We start from the raw sequence: 27,243 nt of genomic DNA on the forward strand, positions 1-27,243 counted from the left end.
TTATAAAAGAATTGCAAAGATAGTATAGAGAATTTCTGAATATCTTCACCCATCTCCCCTAATGTTTTCATTTCATATTACCATGGTACATTTGTCAAATCTAAAAAACCAACATGGGTAGCATTATTATTAACTAAACTCAGACTATTCTCACGTTTCACCCAAAAAAATTTTTTTTTAAGATTTTACTTATTGATTTGAGAAAGGGAGCGAGATAGAAAGTGCACACACAGAGGGAGAGGGAGAAGCAGACTCCCTGCTGAGCAGAGAGCCCAATGCGGCGCTTGATCAGGGGATCCTGGAGTCATGACCTGAGCAGAAGGCAAACACTCAACCGACTGAGCCACCCAGGCACCCCTCACCAAAATTTTTTTTAAGTTTATTTATTTATTTTTAAGTAATCTCTACACCCAAAATGGGGCTCAAACTCACAACCCCAAGATCAAGAGTCGCATTCTCTTCTGACTGAGCCAGCCAGGCGCCCCTCACCAGTTCTTTATTAATGCCCTTTCTCTGTTCAGGATCCCCTCCAGGATACCACTTTGCATGTAGTCACCACTAGCTACTTAATCTCCTCTGATCTCTGATACTTTCTCACTCTTTCCTTGTTTTTCTTGACAGTTTTGGGAAATACAGGTCAAATAGTTTTTGGAATGTCCCTTCATTTGTTTTTTGTTTTTTGTTTTTTGTTTTTCCTACTGAATTTTTGCATGATTAGAATTGGGCTGTGGGTTTGGGGAAGAATACCGCAGAGATGAAGTACTTTTCTCATCACCTCATATCAGGGGACATGACATGACTGATGATGTTAGCCTTCGTCACTGGGTAAGGTGGTGTGTGCCAGGTTTTTCTCCTGTGAGGTTACCATTTTCTGTTTCCACACGCTGTCCTTTGGAAGTGAGTCACTAAGTTCGGCTCACCCTCCAGTGAATGGGTGGGGGAATTTAAGCTCCACCTCCTGGAGGAGAGCCTATCAACAGATACACAGGTATCTCCCATTGAAAACCTTTTGCTTTTATGAACGACCTACGTGAACGTTAGTACCCGCTTTCGTTAACTGAAAGAAATCCAAAGAGGATTTTCACTTTTATGAGAAAAGGCGAAAAGCAAAAATAGTGTGGAGCATTGGTTTTGCAGTGAGCAGTCACAGAGGCAGTGCACACCCGGAGCGGCCAGAGGGGCCCCGCCAAGCTCCTTCCCCGGGAACCCCGGGAACCACACTCAGCATGACAGCATCAATCTGCCAGAGCTTTGAACTGTGTCCCTGAGGATCTGTGCTTTCTCTCAATTTATTTTGTACATCCCTTAGCAAGATGAGTCCTAAGGCATCAGAAAAGCCTAAGAGAGGTTATTTTTTGTGTCTGAGAATGCTCAAAATTTTTCCCATATAAATTAATAGTAATTGCTTCTTTGCTTTGTTGCCATTTTGGCTTAGTAAAGGTTTCCTGGGAACCGTCTACTTTCAGATAGCGGGCGAAACTTGTATGTGGGATTCTTCTGTCCTGTTTATTTATTCAATCATGTATTTATATCAGTATGTACTAATGTATACTTATTTTATACTTTGGGTAATAATCTGATACTCTGTTATTTGTTGTCCAAATTGTTCCAGCTTTGGCCACTGGGAGCTCTTCCAGATTGTCTGGTCTTTTTTTTTTTTTTTTTTTAACAGGCTTTATTGAGATATAATTCATATGCCATACAATTCACTTATTTAAAGTGTACAATTCAGTGGCTTTTATATACTCACATTTGTTCAACCATAATCACAGCCCTATACCTCTTAGACCTCCCATCCCAAACCCCCGTCCCCTGGCAATCCTAATGTATTTACTTTCTCTATAGATTTCCCCATTCCTGACATTTCATATAAATGGAATCATACAATATAGTGTCCTTGTGATTGGCTTCTTTCAGTTAGCATGATGTGTTCAAGGTTCATCTTTCTAATCTCTTTTTGTCTGTTTGTTTATTATTTTTGTATGATTTCTGTCTAGTCTCGATATTGCCTCTACATAATTGTAATCTATATGGGTATAGAATTTGGTGTTCTGACTTTGTGACTTTATTGAATCTACATTTTCCCATTTTTCTGCATACTCTGTATATTTTTCTTTTTTCTTTTTTAAATGTTTATTTAAATTCAATTAACTTAGGGGCGCCTGGGTGGCACAGCGGTTAAGCGTCTGCCTTCGGCTCGGGGCGTGATCCCGGCGTTCTGGGATCGAGCCCCACATCAGGCTCCTCCGCTATGAGCCTGCTTCTTCCTCTCCCACTCCCCCTGCTTGTGCTCCCTCTGTCGCTGGCTGTCTCTATCTCTGTCGAATAAATAGATAAAATCTAAAAAAAATAAAAAATAAATTCAATTAACTTAAAATGTATTATTGGTTTCAGAGGTAGAGGTCAGTGATTCATCAGTCTTGTATCATACCCAGTGCTCATTACATCACATGCCCTCCTTAATGTCCATCACCCAGTAACCCCATCCCCCACCCCACTCCCCTCCAGCAGCCCTCAGTTTGTTTCCTATGCTTAAGCGTCTCTTATGGTCTGTTGCATATTTATTTTAATGGTTAAAAATTATCAAGATGGTGTTCATTTAACACCTGGTTCTCAGTTTCTAATATCTGAGCTTTGTCATTTTTCACTATTATAAATGATGTTACTATAAATATTTTCATGCCTGTGGATTTAAAATTATGCCTTAGGATAGATTTCCAAGACAGAAATGCTTGAGTTAAATGGCAGAATCATTTTCATGATTTTTTTGGTTCAATTCTATCAAGTTACACTGTAGAAAATTTGTAACAATTTAAGGACCACTCACAATGTATACATATACCTATCTGTTTCCTTATAATCTTATCAGCATTCCTTTCTAGTTTAATACACAATAAGAGAGGAAATGAAAGAAGTCAGTGTGTTCAGTGTTTTACAAGAATTACATCATTTACCTCATTTAATCTTCCGCTACCGCTCTGTAAGGTAGCTGCTACTCCTAGTTAACAGGGCAAGGGCTGGGTGCCAGAGGCTTCCGGGGTTCCAGCCAGAGGGCAAATACCAAAGGTCAAGTCCTGGAAGATTGCAGATATCCAAGCCAGGTCATTAAGAACTAAGGCCAGAGAAAGAATGGGAGCCACGGCCCTTGGATCAAGGGGACAAAGGCCAGGAGAGCCTGGACTAGACGAGTGAACAGCAAGTGCTCCTGATGAATTCCAAATCGCATCTCTTCAGTGCCCTTTTATAGGGTCCAGCCAGGGCTTCGTGAGTGCACCTGGTCATTCAAAGGTACCAGAAGAGGATAAACCCTAGGCTAGCCTCTTAGCATTTTAGAGTTCAGTCACATTTAGTTTTTTTTTTTGTTTTTTTTTTTAAGATTTTATTTATTTATTTGACAGAGAGAGACAGCCAGCAAGAGAGGGAACACAAGCAGGGGGAGTGGGAGAGGAAGAAGCAGGCTCCCAGCGGAGAAGCCTGATGTGGGGCTCGATCCCACAACGCCGGGATCACGCCCTGAGCCGAAGGCAGACGCTTAACGACTGCGCCACCCAGGCACCCCCACATTTAGGTTTAAAAAAATAAAGTTGCGCCACATGTGTGCATATTTACCTGTAAATGTATAGAACGTCTAGGAGAATTTGAGCATTGGTTTTATCTTTGAGAAGACTGACAGGCTTTGGGGCAGGAGTTGGGGTACCAGGGTACATTATGTATCTGCTTTGTTTGAATACTGATGTGATTTTTTTTTAAGGAAAAATTATCACTTAAAAAAAAGTCTTTATTATTTCATTCATTCAACAAACATTTATTGGATATTCTCTTGCACTAGGCACTGTACAAAGATCTGAAATAAGATATGAACCCTACCCACAAGTTCATGTTCTAATATAGTGTTTTTCACACTTTGGGCCACAGTTCTTTAGTGGCTTCTGAAATTAAAAATCAGTGGCTCATATTGTATTATAACCCAAAGTATAAAATAAAATATCCATGAGTCCCTACTGATATAAATAAGTGATTGAATGAATAAATAAATAATGGGGTGTGGTAGACAGATCTCTTGTGCAGTAGAATTCCAAATAATTTACGTAGGTACTTCTCCTTCAAGGAGATGGAACATAACTCCCCACCCTTTAAATGTGGGGTACATATAATGACTTCCAGAGAGTATGGTATGGAAGGGGGTGGGGGATAACTTTATAGTACAGAAACTTAACAAAAACTGTCTTGGGCAGATGACCAACTTCAGTTTCAATAGTGATAGATCGTGTTGATAGTATGTGCCTTTTGTATGTTGGGGCTCAGTCCATTAAGCATCTGCTTTCGGCTCAGGTCATGATCCCAGGGTCCTGGGATCAAGCCCCGTGCTGGGCTCCCCATTCAGCAGGGAGTCTGCTTCTCCCTCTTCCTTTGCACCCCCCCCACCTGCCGCTCATACACACGTGCTCTCTCTCAAATAAATCTTAAAAAAAAAAAAAAAGAAAAATCCATATATCTACGTAACCCAAACACCTTACAACTACATTTTTTAATAAAATGTCACAAAAACACTAGAGTACAGTACACACAGTCTGGGTAGGTATTGTTTGGTGAGCATCATATATCACTGAATCAGATATATACGTACTGTGTGCTGGGTCACAATAAAATTGTCACAATAAAGAAGTAAAAATCACTGATCTTGTAGGGGCGCTTAGTATGTAATCAGATTATCATTACATAGGATGACAAGTTTTGTAAGATACAGTAATGGCTTCAAAGAAAGGATAGTTAGCTCTTTATGATTAGCAAGAGGGAGCTGGAATAGGCAGACTTCACTGACGACAACATGATATATTATCGTAATGACTTTCGCCAACACTTTTGTAGCCCGTACTATGTGCCAACTGCTAAACCCAGTTCTAAGAACCTTACATATACTAACTCCTCTAATCCTTACAACCCAGAAGGTAAGTACTATCTATTATATTCCCATTGTACCTTTGACTGAGTACAAAAAGATTAAGTAACTTGCCAAGGATCACAAAATTAACAGTCAGGCCCCAGTTCATGCTTTTGACTGTTATACTGTTATGAGGACTTTATGTTTCCCTGGTGGAAATTTGCTTCTTAACTTGGAGGATTTGATTTCATTCACTTTTATGGGGCCAAACATGTTTTTGTCTAATATTCCGTGTGTGTGTGTTACAATAGTCTGATTCTGAGGTACATAAAAAGCCTTTAGAGCTTGAAAGGGTATTAATCATCATCAAATACCACTTCGATTGCTAGAAACTTCATACTCGACTGTTTTCATGCATTGTATTGTTTGGTATTCTCCAAATTAAATGTGCAGCAGCATTAGAGAATATTGACTTGATCGTTCCCAAAGCTACCTGAAGTTGATGCTTACCTAGTAAGCTTAAATGAGCATCTAATGACACTAATACACTGAGCAAGGCAAAGAGGCAATGTGATGAGATAAAGAGAGCATCGGATTATGAGTCAAGGGGCCAGAATTCAAGACTTCACCCTACATCTCAGATTATCCATTTTCCCATCTGCAGAATGAAGGGCGTGCACATCAGGGATGACAGATACGCGATGCATATGTTGCCACACCCTGCTCCCTAACCTGCGGCTGACATACTAATCATTCGTGGCATCCCTTTGAACCTGAACAGTTCCAGAATCCTTCCCAACATGGTGCTCAAAGCAGCAAATACAGTTAGTCACAGTTGGCACCCAAGTTCAAATCTATTTGTCATCTTTGGATGACAGTCTCAGAATACACCATCAGAAATATGAAAACCGTACCCAATTCAGTATGCATTGCAAGCATTCCAGTCTTTCTTTTCTCTAGGCTTGCAGTTTGTATCATACAGGGTCTTGGGACATTGATCTGCTCATATTCTACTATGACTATCCCAAACCCCCTCATCCTGGCCTTTAGGCATCCTGGCATCCTTTGTGTAAGGCTTTGCCCCAGTGAAATTTCCCTTCCTTATCTGTCCTTGATTCACACAGGCTCTTGGGTGTGGAATCCCCTAGGTCCTGGCAATCAAAACATCTTCCTCAGCCCTGTGTGTTGTTGAATGCAAAGAGTTTTATAAACAAAGGAAGTTCATACCTGCTCCCTGGCCACTCCCAGCGCTTGTCTAGGCATATTCTTCCCTTATAGCCCTACCTCAGTTTCATAATTATTTGATTTCTCTCCTCCCTGATGATTAGTACCCAGGATAGTTGCTTAAAGCAGTCATCATCTTCTGTTCTCAAACATGTGCTCGTCTCTGAGTCTCCGCACGTATATTTCGGCTTTGTATATTTTATAATAGAGTTTACAGTTTTACTTGTCCACTTTATTACCACTGTGTAATCCTACAGCTATAAATTGTGTAATTGTTCATGAGCATGCAAAAAAAAAAAGATGATGTATTCAAGCCTTTAGATGCCTTCAGCTACTATTTTCAAGGCTGCATCCTAATGAGTATCAGTTCAACACGCCCTTGTTTGTCATCCTTGCTCTTGAAATCAGTGGGAAGGAATGCTATGCTTGCTAAGGTGGAAACCAATTTGATCCCTTGGTGTAACATCTCAATGGGACCATTTTACATCTCATTTTACCACTTCACGCAGCCAGGGCATTTAAAAGCAAAGGTTTGGCCACAAGTACCTTTGAGACAATATCTTTTTCTTTCTTTTTTTTTTTTTTTTTAAGATTTATTCATTTTAGAGAGAGACAGGGGAGTGAGTGAGTAGGGGGAGGGCTGAGGGAGAAGGAAACAAGCAGACTCCCCCCTGAGCAGGGAGCCCTGACAGGGCCCTGAGGTCATGACCTGAGCCAAAACCAGGAGTCAAACACTCAACCGACTGAGCCACCCAGACACCCAAGACAATATCTCTTTCTTCTAGCTGGCAGTTGGAATCCAGAGCATAGGATTGTAATTTCTAACTTTTGGCGAAGATCATTTTAAAATAACTTTGCTAAAAGGGAATAAAAGAATGGATGGTAACGTAATTTACTGGTCTCCAGCCGTAATTTACTGGCAGTAATTTGTAAGGAGAATAAAAGCGGCACTTAATACCAAATGACTAAACAGAGTATGTTGCAATCCCACCTACAGTAGTGAGCTTATCTTCCTGGAAAAGGGAGTGAATGACCACAGGCCTCCCCCATGGCACAGCTGCCATGTCCCTGACTGAGCTGGTCTACATAACATCCTGTCCTGTGCCCTGAATGAACACGGCAGCCCAGGCTTTGCCAGAATGGGCCTGGCTCTTTCTAGCTCTTCATGTTTGGAATTGTTGTGAGATAACCACCTGTCTGATATGGTTTAGGAAATAAGAGATGAACTGGGAGGGCAAAGAATAATACAAAATGTAGTCCAAGAATTATCCTGTAATCTGTTGCAACTTTTCTGTAAAATTATTCCAAATTTTAAAAGTTCATTTAAGAGGGACACCTGGGTGGCTAGTCATTTAAGCGTCTGCCTTCGGCTCAGGTCATGATCCCAGGGTCCTAGGATCGAGTCCTGCATCAGGCTCCCTGCTCAGCAGAGAGTCTGCTTCTCTGCTTCTCCCTGTCTCTTTCCCTCTGTGGCCCTCCCCCACTCATGCGCACACACTCTCTCTCTCTCAAATAAATAAATAAAATCCTTAAAAAAAAGTTCATTTAAGAACCATTATTAATGTTGGTCTTTTGCACTGAATTTTCATAGATCTTACAAAACGTGCATATGCTGTTGGCAGGGGAGTCAGTAAGGCAGCTCCGGTGCTCCTGATGAAGGAGGTACTGACCAGTACTGAGAGTACTGTGCTCTCTTGCCCTGATCATTTCAAAACCTCAAGTAAGTATGGGAGGACCAAACACGAGATTAGCACAGCCGAGTTAGAAATAAAACTGCAAGCATGAACCCTTGAGTGATGAGGACGAGTTAGGGGGTGTCATGGGTCCAGGCATGTGCTTGGCTTCTGAGCTGCATCTCATTTCCGACACAGGTAATCTAGAGACTTTGGGGATCCTAACATCCCCGAACTTCAATTTGATTGGCCTTAGACTGGGAATAACACAAGTAGCTGCCTCAGAGAATTGTGAGAATTAAGTAATATGCGTAAATTGCTTGGTAGAGGACCTTCCAGAGGACGGGTTAGAGGGTCTCGGTGGGGGACTTTGGCAAATAGTGGAGATTACTACTACTGCTTCCAACAGTGAAGGAAGAAAATGTCACTGTAGATCTTGTCTCTACTGTTCATAAAATAAAGTTCATATTCCTTAGCATGACTTTTTTTTTTTTAAGGATTTTATTTGAGCGAGAGAGAACACAGAGGGAGAGCGAGAGGGAGAAGCAGGCTCCCCACTGAGCAGGGAGCTGGAAGCGGGGCTCGATCCCAGGACCCTGGGATCATGACCTGAGCCGAAGGCAGACACTCTACCGGCTGAGCCTCCCAGGCGCCCCTCCTTAGGATGACTTCTAAAGCCAATTTTATTTATGTGAGCAGCTCAATTTCCTGCTACCATCGTTCCTGCCCCTCTGACCTGCGTCTGCAGTGAACTTCCCAGAGCTCCCCCTATTTTCTCTGCCTCAGCGTCTCTCCCTCTGGATCATTCTTCAAGATCTCGCTTTAATGCCCCTCCTCTGGGAAGCCATTTCCAACTCTCCCATGATGTTCCTCATCCCTCCCTTCTGTGTACCGTAGAAGTATTATACCTGTCCTGGTTACATCTCATCTCCTTGTACTGCTGTTGCTCGTTTACCTATCCAGCACCTTTGCTAGGGGTGAAGGTCAGAAAGATCAGGAATCACTACTTACTAATTTTCCATCAGACAGAACTTTTTAGTCCTAGTACAGATGCTCCCCACTCCACCTTTTATGTGCTGAATTTTTGCTCAAGCAATGAGAAATTTCTCATATCCTTCATATCCTTTTGAATATTAGCGAAGGCTGAAGAAAAAGACCCCAGCTGTGTATACGTATAACCGCAACACAGCCAGTAGGATGAAGAAAATTAGACCATAAGTTACGTGACTGTCTCAACTCTTACCTTGTCCTCTCAGGCCGTCTTCAAGTCTGAATCTCCCAAAGAACAAATTTCTAGGGAACGCTGGATTGCAGAAAAGCTGGGGACAGCATTCACTCAAAGGTCTTGTATCAACGCTATACTCAGCAGGGAGCAGTTACATCCACTTTAGGAAATCTCCATAATTTTCAGCTTATAAACTTTCCTTAAAAATATTTTATTTATTGATTTACTTATTTATATTGAGAGAGAGCACATGCAGGGGGAGGGGCAGAGGGAGAGGCGAGAGAGAATCTCAAGTGGACTCCGTGCTGAGCACAGAGCCTGACTGGGGGCTCGATCCCACGATCCTGAGATCATGATATGAGCTGAAATCAAGAGTCAGGCGCTCAACCAACTAAGCCACCCAGGTGCCCCTCAACCCATGAACTTTTTAAGACCTTTCTGCATTTTTATTTGTGTGTGACTTGAGTGGTGTTATCAGTGTTTTTGTAAATCTTTACTGTGTTTTTCTATTTCACTTAATTCCCACAATTTTTGCTTTAATAAAATGTTCTAAACATTGGAAAGAAAGAAAGAAAGAAAGAAAGAAAGAAAGAAAGAAAGAAAGAAAGAAAGAAATCACCACTTCTTTTTCTTTGTATTCTCTTGGTACTTGACACATAGTTGATGCCCAACAGAAATGATGAATCTGTTAAGCAAATATGAGTAGAAGTACTGGGAGAATTCAAAAATGTTTTGGAAGAAGGGCACCTACATGGCTCAGTCAAACATCCTACTCTTTATTTCAGCCCAGGTCTTGATCTCAGGGTCGTAAGTTCAAGCCCCACATTAGGCTCTGCGCTGGGCATGGAGCCTACTTAAAAACAAAATTTTTTTGGGGGGGGGAGGTAACTAATGAAAATTTATGTTTAGTTATTCATTAAAACCTCATTTAATTCATAGGAGTAAAGACCAGTATTATCAGACCACATTTTATTTACTTCTGGTTCATCCATAGAACATATCTAAAATTATTATTTGAGATATTTGATCTTAGCTTTTTGTTCTTTCAGCTTTCAGGTTCTAATTATAGGCACCCCTTGGCATAACTTTTGAACTACCTGGAAAAATATTGGCCAGGAAAAAAAAAATGATAAAATTTTTCCTCATGGTGAATAAACAAGGACAGACCCGACTTTCTAAATACTATGAACATGTGGAGATGAATAAGCGTACACTTCTGGAAACGGAAGTCATAAAGAGCTGTCTCTCCCGATCCAGTGAACAGGTAAGTTTCTGGTTCTCTCTTTTATCACCACATTCAGCTTGGCAATGGCAGATCTGTTATTACTGAGTCTCAAGGGCCATCATTTTCTTTGAACTGCATTCTTTCAACAGCTATTAGGGAAAATAACAAATGAAGTGAAATGAAGACTGAGGCATAGCTCTCTTTATATCCCCTTAAGGAAAATACAAACAAGGAAAACCAGGAAAAGCCTTGAGTTCTTATTTAGGTCAGCATATTTGTCTCAAATTTATTCCAGCTAATAGGGGTATCTTCTTTTTTTGTCCATAGGAGTTTAGCCCTTACAACTCTTAGGGGTGCCCCCAGCAGGTGGCTCTCTCTAAGCCAAGAGATGGTCAGATGACTGCTATAGAGGGGAGCACTCAAGACCGACTTTGTGCCAGAAGATACTAGCATGATTCTCATGGAGAGGGTAGTTTTTTTTTCTGCTTATCATTTTTGTAAACTTAACACCAGCATAATCCTAGAACTCGTGATTTAAAAAACAAATTTTATTTGAACTTGTCTTGTTTTATTATGTAAATGGGGTAAGTAGAAGTTAAAAACTCATATGAAACAACAAATCTACCCATTCTGTCAAAATTGAGGTTAAACAAAATCATTAAAATAATAACAAATAGGAATTTTAGGAACTGAGTCTATTTTTCAAAGAGGTTTAATTGGAGAATTACTTAATCTGGGTCCTAAACTTAGAGTCTGTTGGAAATCACTGAACAAACTGCAGCGAAATCAGAAAGTTTGTTTAAATCACCCATTAATTTTGCCAGTTCTCCATTTCACAGCATATGAGAAAGGCTGCCTGTGGGAACCACTGCTAGGTCTTAAAATATTAAGGTACATCAGTGCTCAGAAGTTACATGTTGAAACTGTGTTTCCCTTGGCTTCTAAATCAATTTTCCAGTCTCAACATCTCAGAGTCCTCTTTGAATGACAACTTTGGCCTGCCGTGGCACACATTGCTTCATATAGTTGTCAAAGGGAAACAGGAAGTATTAAAGGGCTGTGTTAATAGCCACACACTTTAAATAAAGATAAACTCCAGAAGCATTCCTGTTGAATCTTTCTGCAGAATGCAGGCACTGCGCAATTTCAAACACCATCTTCACTGATACCTTACCCTTCGAAATATATGCTTTGGAACGAATATATTGTTAGATATTTCTGAAGCATTCTGAATTCTTTTTTTTTTTTTTAAGATTTTCTTTATTTACTTGAGAGAGAGAGAAAATGAGAAAGGGGGGGAGAGAGAGAAAGAGCATGAGCTGAGGGGGAGGGGCAGAGGGAGCAGACTCCCCTGAGCAGGGAGCCCCATGTGGGGCTCGATCCCAGGACCCTGGGATCATGACCTGAGCCGAAGGCAGACACTTAACTGACTGAGCCACCCAGGCACCCTCTGAATTATTTTAGATTTCAAAAGGAACCCACTGGGCTTTGGGATAATTAGGCACTGAAGTAACACAATCTCAGCTTCATTTTTATTTTATCCACAAAGGTGTTTCGGTACTTTTTTTTTTTTCGTCAGTAACTCCTGAGAGGCTTTGAAAAATGTTCTTCAGTTCTTTCAGATAGGTTGTGTTTCCTTGAAAGAAAGATCCAACTGAGTAGAAATCACACTGGCTCTGCAGTGAGCCAAAAGCTGCAGCGTGGTCCTGCACTTCTTATGGTTATCCTCATTTTAAATAAAAGCCTAAAATCCCCCCATTTTATAGATTGTCCAATGGCTTTCCCATGGAAGAAATTTCATAATTAAAACTCACAGCTTCATCTCCAGGTGCATTTGGGCCCCCAGAAGCAATTATCCCAGTGCAAATAGCCATACAGTTCATGCGAAGTCACATTTGGTCAAGCATCCCTGAAAGTCCGAAGGAAGGGCAGCACTGCGCCTTTAGGCTGCTCTCCAGTTCCTGTCCCCAGTGCCTTCCCAGTACCCTTTGTACAATGGCTGTAGGAGAGAGATGAATAGGAAGGGAGTTGTTCTATCCACCAGCCAGTGGTGGTAAACTAGTTATTAATTCATAGGAAGCAATGTTTACAATGGGAGATTTTGTCTAGCATCTGCCCCACAAAAGCCAAAACTTTAAATAATTTATAAAAGAGTCTACACTGATTCTTTTCATGGGTCTAGGAAAAAGAAATCAGGATACTTTTTTGCATGTGTGTATGCAGTGTATATTTGGCTGTTCAGTGGCTATTAAATAGTACAAAACTAAATCTCTAATTGCTTCCAGAAGAGCCTAGGGGAGATGAAAAGAAGAAAATCTTCTTTGTCATGTTGGCTAATTTTCGTGTTGGAGGCAGTTTAAAATTATTCAGTACCTTTGCCTGCTGATTTCCATAGAGAGCAAAGCAAAGGAATGAGAAGGAGTACAGGTGGGAACCCACGTGGGTGCTCAAGGCTTCTTTCCTAGAACCTTCTCTGCCTCTCACTAGAGATGCTTTCAAGTAGGCCCCCGAATATTGTGAGGAGGAAACCAATAGGCAACCAACCAAGACTGTGTAACATTTTAATATCGTATATTTCTAGGAATGTGTTGCCCGATACTGAAATCAGAACCTAGAAATTATGCGGGCCATTTTGAAGAAATCTGTGGCAACCATAGGAATTAATATCTAATTGTGTTTTTTCTAGTGCTCTTTCATTGAATTCAAGGATTTTAAGCTGATCTATCGACAGTATGCAGCTCTCTTCATTGTGGTTGGAGTTAATGATACTGAGGTAAGGTAATAGAGGAGCCTATGGAAAATGCAGGAAAATTAGGAATGACAGTCTGATTTAAAAAAAAAATTTTTTTTAAGATTTTATTTATTTATCTGACAGAGAGAGAGAGCAAGCAGGGGGAGAGGCAGAGGAAGAAGCAGGCTCCTCACCGAGCAAGGAGCCTAACATGGGGCTTGATCCCAGGACCCTGGGATCGTGACCTGAGCCAAAGGCAGACACTCAACCGACCCACCTAGGCACCCTGACAGTCTGATTTTCTTCCTCCTTAAATTGGCGTTTTCTTCCCTACTTGCCTATCTAAGAATTATCTTGACTCTTAAAGGATCTTGGTTTCTATCAAGGCTAGGGAAAGTCGCGTGGAAGAAAAATATCTAGGATTTTTCTTGGATTAGATGAGCAGCTTGTGGAGAAGCACAAAACCACGGAATGCTTTCCTTGACCCTAGGCCATACCGGTGTCTTGCCCGTGTTCCTTGTTGGGGGGGCAGCTTAGACAGGTGTAGAGGCCAGTCAATTGTGGCATTAAATATAGGCTGACAGATCAGAAGCCAGAGCAAACTATAAATATGATTGTGTTGTGATTGAATTTCCTCAGATTTAGTTCACCTTTTCAGAAACCTCAGTCCCACATCAACAGAATCTGTGGCTATTGAATCCATGAAAAGGCGTTTAAGATTTAAGATACTTCAGAATTTCAGTTGATTGTCCTTTTATCCATGAACCAAGCCTGGAGCTAGTTTCCCATCTTCCCAAATGGAAAAGTGGTGAAACATTGTTTTAGCCAGTTGATGATAAAGTCAGGGAGCAGAGCTCAAAACCGTAAACACTAGACTTGCTCTGGTTTCAGTCCAGCTAAGTTCATTAGGGACTAAAATCTTAGAGGTTAAGCTTTTTGACTTTCCCCCAATTGATAAGCTTCTTTCAAACAAGCGAATCATGGAACTATTCTGAATATTTGTCTAACATTCAGTGTCTAATTTACACACGGGCCATACTAAAACTAATTGTGCCCTTCCTTTTTTATTTCAGAACGAGATGGCCATTTATGAATTCATCCATAACTTTGTGGAAGTGTTAGATGAGTACTTCAGCAGAGTGGTAAGTCTAATGACTAAAAAATGGCTTTTGTCCTCTGCCCAATTTCCCAGAAATGGGTCTATATCAAGAACCTATGTTCATATAGAGCTTTAATGTGTAAAAGTTAAAACTCAGAAGATGCCACATTTTCTTTACCTTTCCTTCTGGCTCATCCAAAGTGTTACAAACCACTGTGTGCCTTAGATCCTTATAAAGAACCAGTTCTATAAGCCTAAGAACCTCTTATGTGTTTCTTTTAATTAAGAGACTTTGCTATTTAACTTTCTCTCTCTCTCTTTTTTTCTGTTTCCCTTCCTAAGGCACTAGGAACCTTTTTAGTTTAGGAATCATTTCCATCCACACCTTTGCTTTGATGGTCAAAAACAACTCCCCTAAGGAATACATGAGTTCCTTTCCAATAGCGCCCTTTTCAAAGATTTTATTTATTTATCTGAGAGAGAGAGAGGGTGTGCATGTGAGAGTGGGGAGAGGGGCTGAGGGGGAGGGAAAGAATCTCAAGCAGACTCCCCCTGAAAGCAGAGCCTGACATGGGGCTCGATCTCACGACCCTGAGATAATGATCTGAACCTAAACCAAGAGTCAAACGCTTAACCGACTGAGCCACCCAGGCACCTCCGAACAGCCCCCTTTCTAAAAAACAAAACAACAAAAAAAACCAGCTGTATTTAAAAGAATTTACATACCCTGACACTCACCCATTTAACGTGTATAGGTTTCAGTATTTACCCACAGTTGTGCAGCCACCAGCAAAGTCAAGTTTAGAATATTTCATAACCACCACGAAATCACTGTATCTTTAAGTATTTTGACTTAACATATTAGAGAAGATGCTTTTTCCAACATTAATATTTAATAATTTTATTCCTATCATGATTCTCTTTGCAAAGTTAATTACTCATCATGTAACATTAGTACACAAGTTTTTTTAAAGAAAACTTATAAAAATAAAATAATCCTAACAATGGAAAAAACAACAACAACAAAAGAATATTTCATACCCCAAACAAACACCATAGCTATTAGAATTTCCCTCCCAGTGGTCCCCCTCCCTTGCTCCAGGCCCTAGGTAATCACCAGTCTACTTTTTGTTCTGTAGGCTTGCCTGTTCTAGACATTTTGTTTTTATAGAATTATACAGTATGTGGTCTTCTGTGACTTTTTTTTTACTTAGCACAATGTTTTCAAGATTCATTCATGTTATAGCGTGTGTCAGTACTTCTTTCCTTTTTACTGCCAAATAGTATTCTGCTATATGGATATACCACATATTGTTTATCCGTTCAGTAGCTGATGAACATTTGGGTTGATACTTTTTGGCTATTATGAATAATGCAACTTCAAACATACGTGTAAACATTTTTGTGTGGCATCACAGTTTCAGTTTTCTTGGGTATAATATACCTAGGAGTGGAATTGCTAGGTGATGTGGTTAACTCCATGTTTAATATTTTCATGCACTACCAAACTGTTTTTCCCAACATGGCTGCATGATTTCAATTCTCATCAGCAGTGTTTGAGGGTTCTAATTTCTCCATGTTCTTGGCAAAAGTTTTTATTATCTGTCTGACTATAGCCATCCTAGTGGGTATGAAGTGGTATAGAGGCCAATCAATTGTGGTTTTGATTTGTATTTCATTGATGGATAAAAAATATTGAGCATCTTTTCACGTGTTTATTGGCCATTTGTATATCTTCTTTGGAGAAATGTCTGTTCAAATCCTTTGTCCATTTTTCAGTTGCATTATTTGTCTATTTATTGTTGAGTTCTAAGAGTTCTTTTTATATTCTGAATACAGATCTCTTTGAATTGATTGAATAGAAAAACAAATGTCTTTGATTGAACTAATTCAATACAAGTACAAATACCTACCGGATATGATTCGAAAATTTTTCTCTCATTCAGTGGGAGAAATTTTCACTTTCTTGATAGTGTTCTTTGAATCACGATAGTTTTTAATTTTGATGAAATTCAATTTATTTTTTCTTTTGTTGCTTATGTTTTTGGTGACATGTCTAAAAAGGCTTTGCCTAACCTAAGGTCATGAAGATTTACTCCATTGTTTTCTTCTTAGTTTTATAGTTTTAACTCCTACATTTAGTTCTTTGATCCATTTTAAGTAATTTTTGTATATGGTGTGAAGTAGGGGTCTAACTAACTTCATTCTTTTGTATGTAGATATCCAATTTTCCCAACACCACAGGTTGAAATGACTATTCTTTCCCCCCACTGAATCGTCTTGGCAGCCCTGTCAAAAAACCAGTCGACCATAAATATAAGGATTTATTTCTGGACTTCCAGTTCTGTTCCAATGATCTATATATTTATCCTTCTGCCAGTACTACACTATCGTGATGACATTAACTTTGTAGTTAGCTTGAAATCCAATATTCTTTTAAAAAAGAATCAGTGAAGATGTTTTACTCTGCTCCCATAGGCCTTCCTAAGCCTTGGTTAGACATTCTTGAGAGGCAGTAGTGGCACAAACTGAGTTTTCAAAGTTGTTTTGCTTCTTTCGTTTTGCTTTTAAATAAAAGGATTAGGAGGGAACTATTTCAAGTTGCTTCATCTCGAGACAGTGAGTGGAATGTGCTCCATCATTAGTAATATTAAGTGCACTCTGTATTCACCATGCTACGGGCAAAACTCAGGTTAAGAAGTTATATCTTCAACCTAACTCCTAATACATGAAGTAAAGTTTGGCAGACTCCTGGCATGGAACCATCCGCTAGCCAGCCTTCATTGCTTTAGTGCAGTGGTTCTCAAAGTGTGGTTCCTGGACCAGCAACATAAACATCACCTGGGAACTTGTTAAAAAATTCAAATTGTTGTGGGGTGCCTGGGTGGCTCAGTTGGTTACGTGTCTGCCTTCAGCTCAGGTCATGGTCCCCGGGTCCTTGAATCGAGTCCTGTATCAGGCTCCCTGCTCAGTGGGGAGCCTGCTTCTCCCTCTCCCTCTGCCCCTCCCCCTGCTTGTGCCCACGCGCACGCTCTCGCGCACGCTCTCTCTCTCTCTCTCAAATAAATAAATCTTAAAAAAAAAAAAATACAAATTGTGGGCCCACCCTAGACTATTGAATCAGAAACTCTGAGTTGAGGTTCAGCAATCTGTGTTTTAACAAGCCTTCTGGATGATTCTGATGCGTGCTTAGATTTGAGACCCACTGACTAAATGCATGAGGAAAGCTGAGAAGCTGCCTCATGGCCTGCGAGATGGTTGTGCATCTAACTTGGAAGAAATTAGTGTCCTCTGTAGCTAGAAGAGGGGGCAAGGTCAGGCCATTCCAGAGACTGGCCTTGAGGGGGTCAGGGGACAATAAGGCTGGCTTTCACGTCCATCTGTATATTGATTGCTTGGAGAGAGTGCCATAACTCAGCCCTGTCCAATAGAACTTTCTGCCGCTGCAGAAATGTTCTGTACGTGTGCCATCCAGTACAGTAGGCACTAGCCGCACGTGGCTGCTCAGAACTGGAAATGTGATTAGTATAAAGGAGGAAATGAGGAATTTAATCTTAACTCATTTGATTTGCCAGCTGATGCTTGCGGTTCCCGTATGAGACAGCGCGGCTCTGGCTCCTGCTTAATCGCAGTGACCACTCTCTTACGACAGACTGGTTTGCAAGTCAGGGTCTGTGATTCCGAGCTGGCCATGAGTAGCCATTTTAAGGGAACACCTATCAAGAGGAATAACATTTCCCAAAAAAGCAATATTTTAAACCTGGGATAATCATGAGTGAGTACAAGCACTATCATTGCTAAGGTTTTTTAAATTATGATTATTATATTCGGTGACTGAGAAGAAATAGCATGTTGCTGAATTCTTGCTGTAATTCTGGGGAGACAGTCAGCGACCACATAAACCATAGAAGTAAAGATTAGCATTTAATTTAAACTGGTGACTACACAGGACTCCAGCAGTGCTGTGACATGGCTCAGTTTAGGATGACAGGAGCAAAAAGGAGAGAAAAGAAGAGGGATGAGAGTACTACGGCAAAGAAAATAGCATCTGTCCCACTCGGAGAATGCCTTGTCATCTAAGATTTATTTTGGGGTTTGTGAGTTTTAAACATTCTTTCTGATACTATTTTTAATCTTAGTTTCCAAATCTTAAATTCAGAGATCAGTCTCATGCTGTCTGGGCTGGAAGAAGCATCTCAGCATCACATTTCAAAACAAAAAGCCAACCCAGTTCGCTCCCCAGGGGCAGTTTTGCAAGAGAGGATGGTTACTGCCGAGGACCGGGATTGTCACGGCTTCACTGGACAAACCTTAAGTCCTCTCAGATATGAACTGAACTCTGTTTACTACGTCTCCCTCTATAATTTTTTTTATGGTATAAACATCTCTGATCATTGAAAAAAATTAAAAATACATGGAAACAAAAAGAAAGGGGAGAAGATGATGAGTAAGCAGGTGACTTACAATATAAACCAGTAGGTACATTTCCTTTTAGACTTTCTGTATCTGTCTCTATCTGTAGCCATCTCTACATGTATGCATGGGATAATACGGTATATCCTGTGTTAAAACTTGCTCTTTTACTTAACAATGGCAGTACTTACATATCTGTATCCTCATTTGTGGGTCTGCAATAATTTATTTAAAACTAGTCCCCCCTTGATAGATACTTAGCTTGTTTTCAATAATTTGCTCCTATAAGCAGCATTACCCTGAACATCCTATCACACATTGTTGTGCTGTTATCTAATTATTTCCTCAGGGTAAACTTCTAGAATTTACGTAAAATTGATGGATTCAAAGGGCATGCATAGTATTAAGGTTTTTGATACACACATCAAATTAGCTATCATCTGTAAAGATCGAGTTAGTCTATTCCCTCTATGTTCTAAGGATGAGTTGTTCTGGTTGGCAAAATTCCTTCAAACCGCAACCTATTTTTTTAAAAAGCACAGTCCAGGGGGCACCTGGGTGGCGCAGCAGGTTAAGTGCCCGACCCCTGGTTTCTGCTCAGGTCCTGATCTCAGGGTCGTGAGATCAAGCCCGCATCAGGCTCCACACTCAGTGCAGAATCTGCTTGAGATGCTCTCCCTCTGCCCCTCCCCCTCCCATGTGTGTGCATGTGTGCTCTCTTCCTTTCGCTCATAAATAAATCTTTAAAAAATAAATAAATATAAAGCACAGTCGCAGATTCAGGGCCTTCCTGCTCAGACTTCTATGTACAGAGCTGCCTCCCTGACCTGCTCCCAAGTTGGCGGCTAGACAGCTGCTAACTCTGCTAAGAGCCCGTGTCCCAATGTCTCATTCTCATCCTTGTACTTTTTTCTCTTTTCCAGAGTGAATTAGATGTATCCTTTTTCAAAGCTGTGAGCCAGGTTTTCCTCAGTTCTTGGCAAAGTACAGGCTCGTCCTGATCAGGTGAGTGCCACGGGGCAGGAAAACGATGCAGCAAAATCCAGAATCCAGAATGCTAATTTTCCGTCAACAACCGAAGAGACAGTCAGAAGTGCAGGAGCTTTGCAGAAACACCCCTGCTCTTTTTTACAAAGATGATTCTTACTAAGATTCTTATATTTTTCAGACAGAGCAATGCTATGGTCGTAGTGGATAATAACTGGTATAAAAATGTAACTTCTTTTAAGTATATAGAATAGACCTCTACAGAATTGGAATAACATAGCCAGAAAGTGCTTGGTCCTCCTAGAGAGAGTGGATTTTCATGGCTCCAGGTCTAGATCTCCAGAAATCCCTCACATGATCAGAATAAGGCCTTCAGGGTGGTAAACTGGAGGCTAAAGAACAGCCTGGCTTGTATTCATTTACTGTTATGGCAGAGAAAGCTCTCTTTTTCTTCTCTTTCTTCTCCCTTTCAAATCAAAGTCTGTAAGCCCCCCCACCCCACCCAACAAACATTATTTGCTTCAAATACTGTAGGCCTGTGGATTTTGGCAGGGGCCCACTGGGCTTTGCATGAGTGCTCTGGAGGCAAGTTGACTTTTAAGTTAAGTTTTACTTCAAAAAGCTGCTTGAAAGCCATAAATGAGCCCTTTGGGAAAACATCAGGCTTACATCTAAAATAGTAACAAATATAACAAATATATATTAATTATACCATGTTTCTATATATGTATATGTACATTAGACATCAGTATATCTGGGGGAAATGGCCATTTAGCTTTTACTATTGTTAGAAAATGTCATCATGTTGATAAACTCCATTTACAGACTGCATCTGGAAGCCTCTTTAACTGGGAAAATCTGAGTGCCCTCTAGTGGTGAGTGACCTAAATATATAATCCCTTTGACCTAGGACACTCAAGACCAGGCTGTATATTAAGGTGTATTTTTATTCAGCATGTTACATTCCACTTTAACTAAGCCCTTCAAAGCAATTCAAAATAAATCTCCTCTTGTACAGGGGAATAAAAAAATGCCTTTTGATTTAAAAAGTCATCAGGAAGATAGGAAAAGCTGTTAGATACTTCACTAGGAGTACAGAAACCCAAGTTCTGTTTTTGAACCTGCCACAAACTGTAGGTGTTGGACCAGACACACAACCCCTTCATCTCAAAACAGTAAAATTAGGCTAGAAGAGCTTTAACACCCTCTCAGTCTTAATATTTGATGTTGCCATGATTCTAGGTAACTGAGCTGAGTTACCTTATGCCTAGACTAGGGAAAAGAGACTCTAACTAGTCTAAAAGTTCAGAGAATTACAGTGAATCAGTTATAACAGGGTATATGTTATAGCTGAACTAGTTATATTGATGTGTCTTATATATTGACTGGGTGTTTATTAGAAGTAGAGATGGGTTTGTCTTTATAGCCCATGGGTCCAAGTAAGGATCTCCAGCATTCTTTTTTTTTTTTTTTTTAAGATTCTATTTTTAAATAACCTCCACACCCAACATGGGGCTCAAACTCACAACCCCGATATCAAGAGTTCCATGTTCTTCCAACTGAGCCAGCCAGGTGCCCTGAGCTCCAGCATTCTTGTTCGAATTTAAATTTCACACTGAGGCACACAGTTTGTATCTTTTCCCTTTATTTTACTTAGTTTTGTTTTTGCCTTCCCTTCCTATTTTTTTCTAACTTATTTTTTTTAATTGAAGTACAATTAATGTACTATGTTAGTTTCAGGTGTGCCTCTGACTGATTTATAGATTGTCCTTTGGAATTGCTTAGGTGTACCCACCTGACAGATTAGGAATTTTGCATCATTTAGAGAAGGAAACGGAATCTGCCCAGACCCCAAAGTGTATGCCTTCGCTCTAGGCATAATTTCACAGGACCTCCAGTGGCCTAAAAGTGGAGCAGGTGGCGGGGCAGCTAGGCTATGAGGTACCCTCTCTTCTATTAACATTCTTAAAATGTTTCCACCCTTAGCCATCTGAAGACAATCAGATTAAACCCCCGCCTTTACTCTGCCTCATACACAGTTCTAACTATCACGTGTCTAGGAAGGACCTCTCTACACCAATTGCGTCATAGTCAGAGGGAGCTTTTTAGAGGTGCAGCCTCAGTTTCCCACCCCCTCTGTGTAGGGCCAGAAATGTTCTCCATCCCCGCCCTGAGAGCACATCCTCGGCAGCCCGCACAGTCCGCGGGAGCAGCTAACATTGTTCGGGGCTGCACGGCCAGGAAAGCCTCCCCGGCCTTGAAAGGCTGAAAACAAGCGACTGACAGAATTGCAACCTGGAGCTGGTTCTCCCAACACTCACAACACCTATCTTTGTGTTTGCTCAGGCTTAAGAAAGCCTTCCTTGTCCGCCCACATGGAGTAGACACGCTTTAAGACTTGGCTTTTGTGCAGCACCAGGAGGGTGGAAGTCAAAACCTCATGGAATTCCCAAGAAGCCCTTTACTTGCCATCTTTTTGTCCAGGAGCTTCACTCCCCTGAAGCATTCTAAGAATGGGGCAGCTTTGCAGAGTCCACATGGTTAGATTTGGAGAAATAAAATGCACCATTTATATACAAGCACTTAGAATGGGCTTGTTCTACTGTTAGTAAGACTGACATCACAGAGCAAGACAGATGGGATTTTAAAAAGAAATGACCTGGGAGCCCGGGTGGCTCAGTTGGTTCAGTCAGTGTCCGACTCTTGGTTTCGGCTCAGGTCATGATGTCAGGTTTCTGGGATCGAGCCCCAAGCCCCACATTACACTGGACTCCGTGCTCTGTAGGGAGTCTGCTTCCCATCTCTCTCTCACTCTGTCCCTCCTCTCGCACTCATTCTCTCTCTAGAATAAATAAGTCTTAAAAAAAAAGAAATGACCCAAGCACAAGAAATTAGGACAGAAATTCTGGCTTCTTGAAAATGCTTCTACTAAGTGGCAACTCTGTGTTGCAGTTAGTGTCAGGTGGGGCAGACCCTTGGGACCAAGCATGTCAGTGACCTAAATCATTCACGTGCCCGGTGCATAAGTTCCTGTACACTTTTCACATTCTGGTCTACCCACTGGGCTGAAATGTTGCCTGAGGACTCCTGTGGCCCTGCTTCTACAGGGAAGGTTTGCCCTAGCACACACTTTAGTAGACGTATTTAAGATTTCAAGTTCTGGGGGCACCTTGCTGGCTCAGTCGTTCGAGCACGTGACTCTTGATCTTGAGATCGTGAGTCTGAGCCCCACGTTGGGGGGTAGATTGTACTTAAAACAATAATTTTTAAAAATCTTAAAAAATAAAGACTTCAGATTCCATGAATTAAGATGGTTTTTAGGAATCAACTAATGAGCTTCCCAAAATGTGTTCAACTCTGTAGCCCCAGATTTGCTGAATTCTCCAGACAGTTCATAATTCAAAGGAGCTGTCTCCACGCCCTCTGCTAGTCAGGGAAACGGCACCAGTGAGCAGCACTAAGGGAGAGACGGCCACCTCCTCCTCAGCTCGGTGCACACCTACTAATGTGTGAATATGCAGAAAACTTCACTGCCTTTTTGGTATTTGGTGCCTATACGGTGGCTTGAAGACTTGGTTTGTTTGGGCTGGAGTGGAATCCACCAGTACTGCCTTTAGATTTGGACAACTAGGGTCCCTTTCCTGGGCCCTGGGCCTGAGGGGGCCCCATTGGCTCTCCTTCAGCAGCATCCCTCTCCATGGGATGAGGATTCTTACCCGGAGCCTACAGGGACCCAGTCCACTTCTTGACCACTCTCCAGCTACCTGGGACCCCAGACTTCACTGGGTGCCCATATACCAGGGCCTACTGCTGGGTAGGGCCTGTACAGACCTCTCCCCATGACTGAGGGCAGGAATGACAGGGAGCCTGGGATGGTAACCCACATACACACATGGAGAAAAAAGTATGAACAGGCTAGAATCCCTCTTTATATTCCAGGGCCACCTACCCCACAAATATAGGCTAGGCCTAGAATCCAGAAGATTTTGATTCCAAAATCTTTTAAATAAATCTTTAGAACACTCATGTTTTTATTTTCTAAGTTCTTAAAACCCAAAAGCCTGAGCAATTAATTCTAGAACAAAGCTCATGTGCTTGATGTGGAAGTACCTCTTTATTGTAGTTGAAGTGGGGGAGAAGGAAGGGTCTCTGTTGCTACTGACACTCTCCGTGATTCAGCTAGTTGTCTAACATGGTGCTCTCTGGAGGGACAAAGGCACCCAGGCAACAGTACTCAGCACCACTGAGATTTGCAGTCAGGCCCTGATCAGGACCTAGAGCCTACCATGGGGCATCAACCTCTCCTTCCTTCATTACTATCCTAAAATCCCAAACACATTAAAGGTCCGGAAACCAGAATAGGAGCTAACTTCACACTGACTTAATGAGAAATCACAGAAGTATTTGTTCAACTAGGGGCTATGGAAATACTGGCAAGAAGAACAAAGAATTTCTCCAGGGAAGCCATCCAACACCTAAGTGGTAGCTTCTGAATAAACTGAAATTGTCTCCATGTTCTCTCAAAAAGGTCCCAATAATTAAGTCATTACCAAAGGATTTCTTTTGAGGTATGATGGAGTATGTGATTACCTCAGGAATGACTTGATAATGTCAGATAAGAGTAATAGGTCCCCTCTCCCTGAAAGTTATTTAGAATCATAGGATTTGAGTACTTTGAAGCTAGAAGAAAACTGCACCATCGGCAGGTTAAAACCGCATTTTTTAGATGACAAGGCTGAAGCTGGTACCAGTCTCTGGGTTTCCAGGGCTATAAAGTTAGATATAGGGGTGCCTGCTTGGGTGGCTCAGTTGGTTGAGCACCTGCCTTCAGCTCAGGTCATGATCCCAGGGTCCTGGGACCCAGCCCTGCATCAGGCTCCCTTTTCAGCGGGGACCCTGCTTCTCCCTCTGCCTGCTGCTCCCCCCAGCTTGTGCTGTCAAATAAATAAAATCTAAAAAAAATTAAATAAAATGAGATCTAAGATTAAATTAGACTGTTTATTTAAAATGTGTTATTATCTGGAGTAGATTGTGGCAATTTAGTTTCTAACAAAACATTTGTAAAGTGCTTGTCACCATGCTATCTTGGTGTTGTCGAAGTTTTTCCTGAAGTAGAAAACACTAGACTTTGGTTGGATGAGTCAGATTTGATGAAAGAGAGTATCTGAATGTCTTGATTAAGACCTTGCTCTCCAAAAGTGGAGTTCACATTTAGTAATTCTTTTTCAAATAGGCTCCACGACCAGCTTGGAGCCCAATGAGGAGCTTGAACTCACCACCCTGAGATCAAGACCTGAGCTGAGATCAAGAGTTGGACACCCAACTGACTAAGCCACCCAGGCACCCCCACATTTAGTAATTTCCAAACATCTTTTTCTAATTTCTAAATGTACTTTTTTAAATATGTGGACTGAAAAGCAGGGCTGCAAAGGGTGAGAGCTGGCCCATGGAGCTTGTGCAGTCTTCGGAAAGGGCACGCACGGAGAGGCAAGGGGAACAAAACCATCTCAGCATGACAATTGCAGTCAGTGCTGTCATGAGTGAAGAGTCTGAGGATTATGAACAGTCCCCCAGGGAGTCAGCCATTTACCTGGGAAAGGGATGTGAAGGTTCCAGATTGAACAGTCCTGCCTTCTGGGCTTCTCTGGTTCTCGCTGGCCTTTGCCGTCTCCGTATTTCCTCGAACCGCATCCTGTAGGTGCCATATGCGTCCGCTGCTCCCCTCCCCGCCAGGTCCCTCTGCCTGACACCCGCTCCTTTCGCTCCGTGCTTCCAGGTTCTGTTTGTTTTACTTTGGAATAGTGACAGCAAATTAGGAGGAGCAACAGAGGAGAAAAGCCAGAGAAACTGATAGGCTCATTTGACCCGATGCTTTCATACTTGTGTAATTTTACATAAATCTGTATTAACTTAAAAAAATTACACCTGGCTGTCTTGTTGCTCGCAGAATATGAATGGGCCTTTAAGGGAAATCTCATTTAAAAAAAAAAAAAAAGATAAGCTCCTTTTCAGTGGCCTAATTAACAAGGGACAACACCAAGCCTAAAAGTAGACGGCAGACTGTATTACAAGGAGAGTGTACCCAGGACTGCGCACGACCTTCATGAGGGTAATCTTCTATACAGGAGTATTCGATTTTCTGGGGGAAATGTGAACACAAAGGCCCTTCACATTTTATCTAATTTCATGGCAAACTGAATTAAAGTATAAATATGAGAGCAAGTTTTTCCCCACCCCCCTTAGCTTATCTAAAACTTGGCTTAGGTAGGATCTTAAAAAAGAAAAAGAAATCAAAAAAGACAAGGGACCTGAGACCAAAATCTTGAGTTAGAAATTTTAGTTTCTAGGCTGGGCTGTGCCTGGGAATTGCTTTTAAGGTCCCATTCAAATGTATGCTGCTCAATATTCTCTTATTTAAAGATAACTAGACCATCACAGTGGTATTAAAATACAATATTGAAAAAGGGATTTATGATCCAGAGACCAAAATTCCAATGTAGGAACCAGAAATATTTCAAGCACTTTAATTAAAAAATTGGTTTCAAGTGGCACTAGCATTACTGGGGTCCTGAGATGCTCAGCTTCAATTCACATTACATAGCAATTCAGAAAGGCTCTTGGGTTTCAGGACTGGGAGAAAGGGGGGATTTCTGAGACGCTGTCTATAGTTTGTATCAGTTCCAACCATAGGATGCCCAAGTTGCCTTAACAATCTTTAAGTCAGTCAAGTTCAGTATAACCCAAACGTAGGACCCTCTTGACATAGTCATTCTTAGCTTACCACATTAATAGACCAACAGCCTGGACGTTTCTTGCTTCATCCTATTCCAGATGTCAGGGTTGAAGCATGTTTGCCTGTTTATTGCCATGGGGCTTTGCATATACGGCATTTTTTTGGTCCCTGACATGTAGCCCAAATGCCATTACTCTTGGCTTCACCAGTGTGCACAAGTTGCTTATAAACCAAATCAAGATGTAAACAACAGCTGGATTCTTCTTTTAAAGGAGTCACATGATTCCAGGGGGAAATCAGCTTTCAGGAGTTTGCCTCACTTTGGATTTGGTCTGTGGTTTCCCTATATAGTGCCAGAAAGCTACATGGTTATTAAGGGTTTGAATCAGCTACTCAGATAGACAGGCAGTCACATGCCCACAGTACAGAATGACCTTACTCAGCAACTCATGTTTCTAGGATGTTGGGAAATTCAGACTTGCTGCGAGACCTTGTCCTTACAAGGTGAGGATGTCAGTGGCTGATATGATTTAGCAGCAAATTCTAATCTGAATTTCAAAACTGGCCTCTTGCTCAAGGAGACATCTGAATTTTAGATCATCTACTTGCCACAGTCTTCAGAGCAGCTTAATCCCTGAACCAATTCCAACAGAATGGATAAAAATTACATCTTCTTCTCTCTCCAAGAAAATCATCTTAGATGAGTTGGCATTTTCAATGCACCAAGGCTTTCATTGCCCTTAGTGAACACGCCAGGGGGGGTTCTGCAGGCCATTCTTCATGCGGCCACCTGTTCTTCCCAACTCCGCTTCTTTGTACCCAGTTGACATTTCTACTTTGTTTGGCTTCTCAGTTCTGGCTTCTGGGTCTGACTGAGTCAAGGGCCTAATATTCCAGTCCCAATTTGGTCATGGACAAAGAAATCATCTATATAATTGGAAGACATTATTAATAGGTATATCAGAGTAAAAGTTTTTTTTTTTTTTCTTTTCCTTTTCTGGGTCACTTAAGGACAGTTCCCATGGGCTCCTGAAAAACAGTTTATTCTGCT

General features: G+C 41.3%; 1 protein-coding gene across 5 annotated transcripts in view; it reads left to right on the forward strand.

Annotated features, from left to right (window-relative positions):
• Window positions 1–27,243, forward strand: part of AP4S1 (adaptor related protein complex 4 subunit sigma 1) — a 73,296-nt gene that overhangs the window by 16,951 nt on the left and 29,102 nt on the right. Inside the window, exons 2-6 of one of the 5 annotated variants that reach the window (XM_040620805.1) lie at window positions 7,698–7,826; window positions 10,054–10,268; window positions 12,916–13,002; window positions 14,034–14,102; window positions 19,396–19,407. In XM_040620805.1, coding sequence (XP_040476739.1) covers window positions 10,131–10,268; window positions 12,916–13,002; window positions 14,034–14,102; window positions 19,396–19,407 — 306 coding nt within the window. In that variant the 5' untranslated portion in view covers window positions 7,698–7,826; window positions 10,054–10,130. Of the gene's footprint in view, window positions 1–7,697; window positions 7,827–8,441; window positions 8,471–9,035; window positions 9,122–10,053; window positions 10,269–12,915; window positions 13,003–14,033; window positions 14,103–19,395; window positions 19,478–27,243 lie in introns of those variants that run through there. The other 4 variants (XM_040620806.1, XM_008710402.2, XM_008710403.2 and 1 more) reach the window with 4 other exon arrangements.

This window comes from Ursus maritimus, unplaced genomic scaffold, assembly GCF_017311325.1.
Source record: "Ursus maritimus isolate PB19 unplaced genomic scaffold, ASM1731132v1 scaffold_36, whole genome shotgun sequence".
NCBI lineage: Eukaryota > Metazoa > Chordata > Mammalia > Carnivora > Ursidae > Ursus > Ursus maritimus.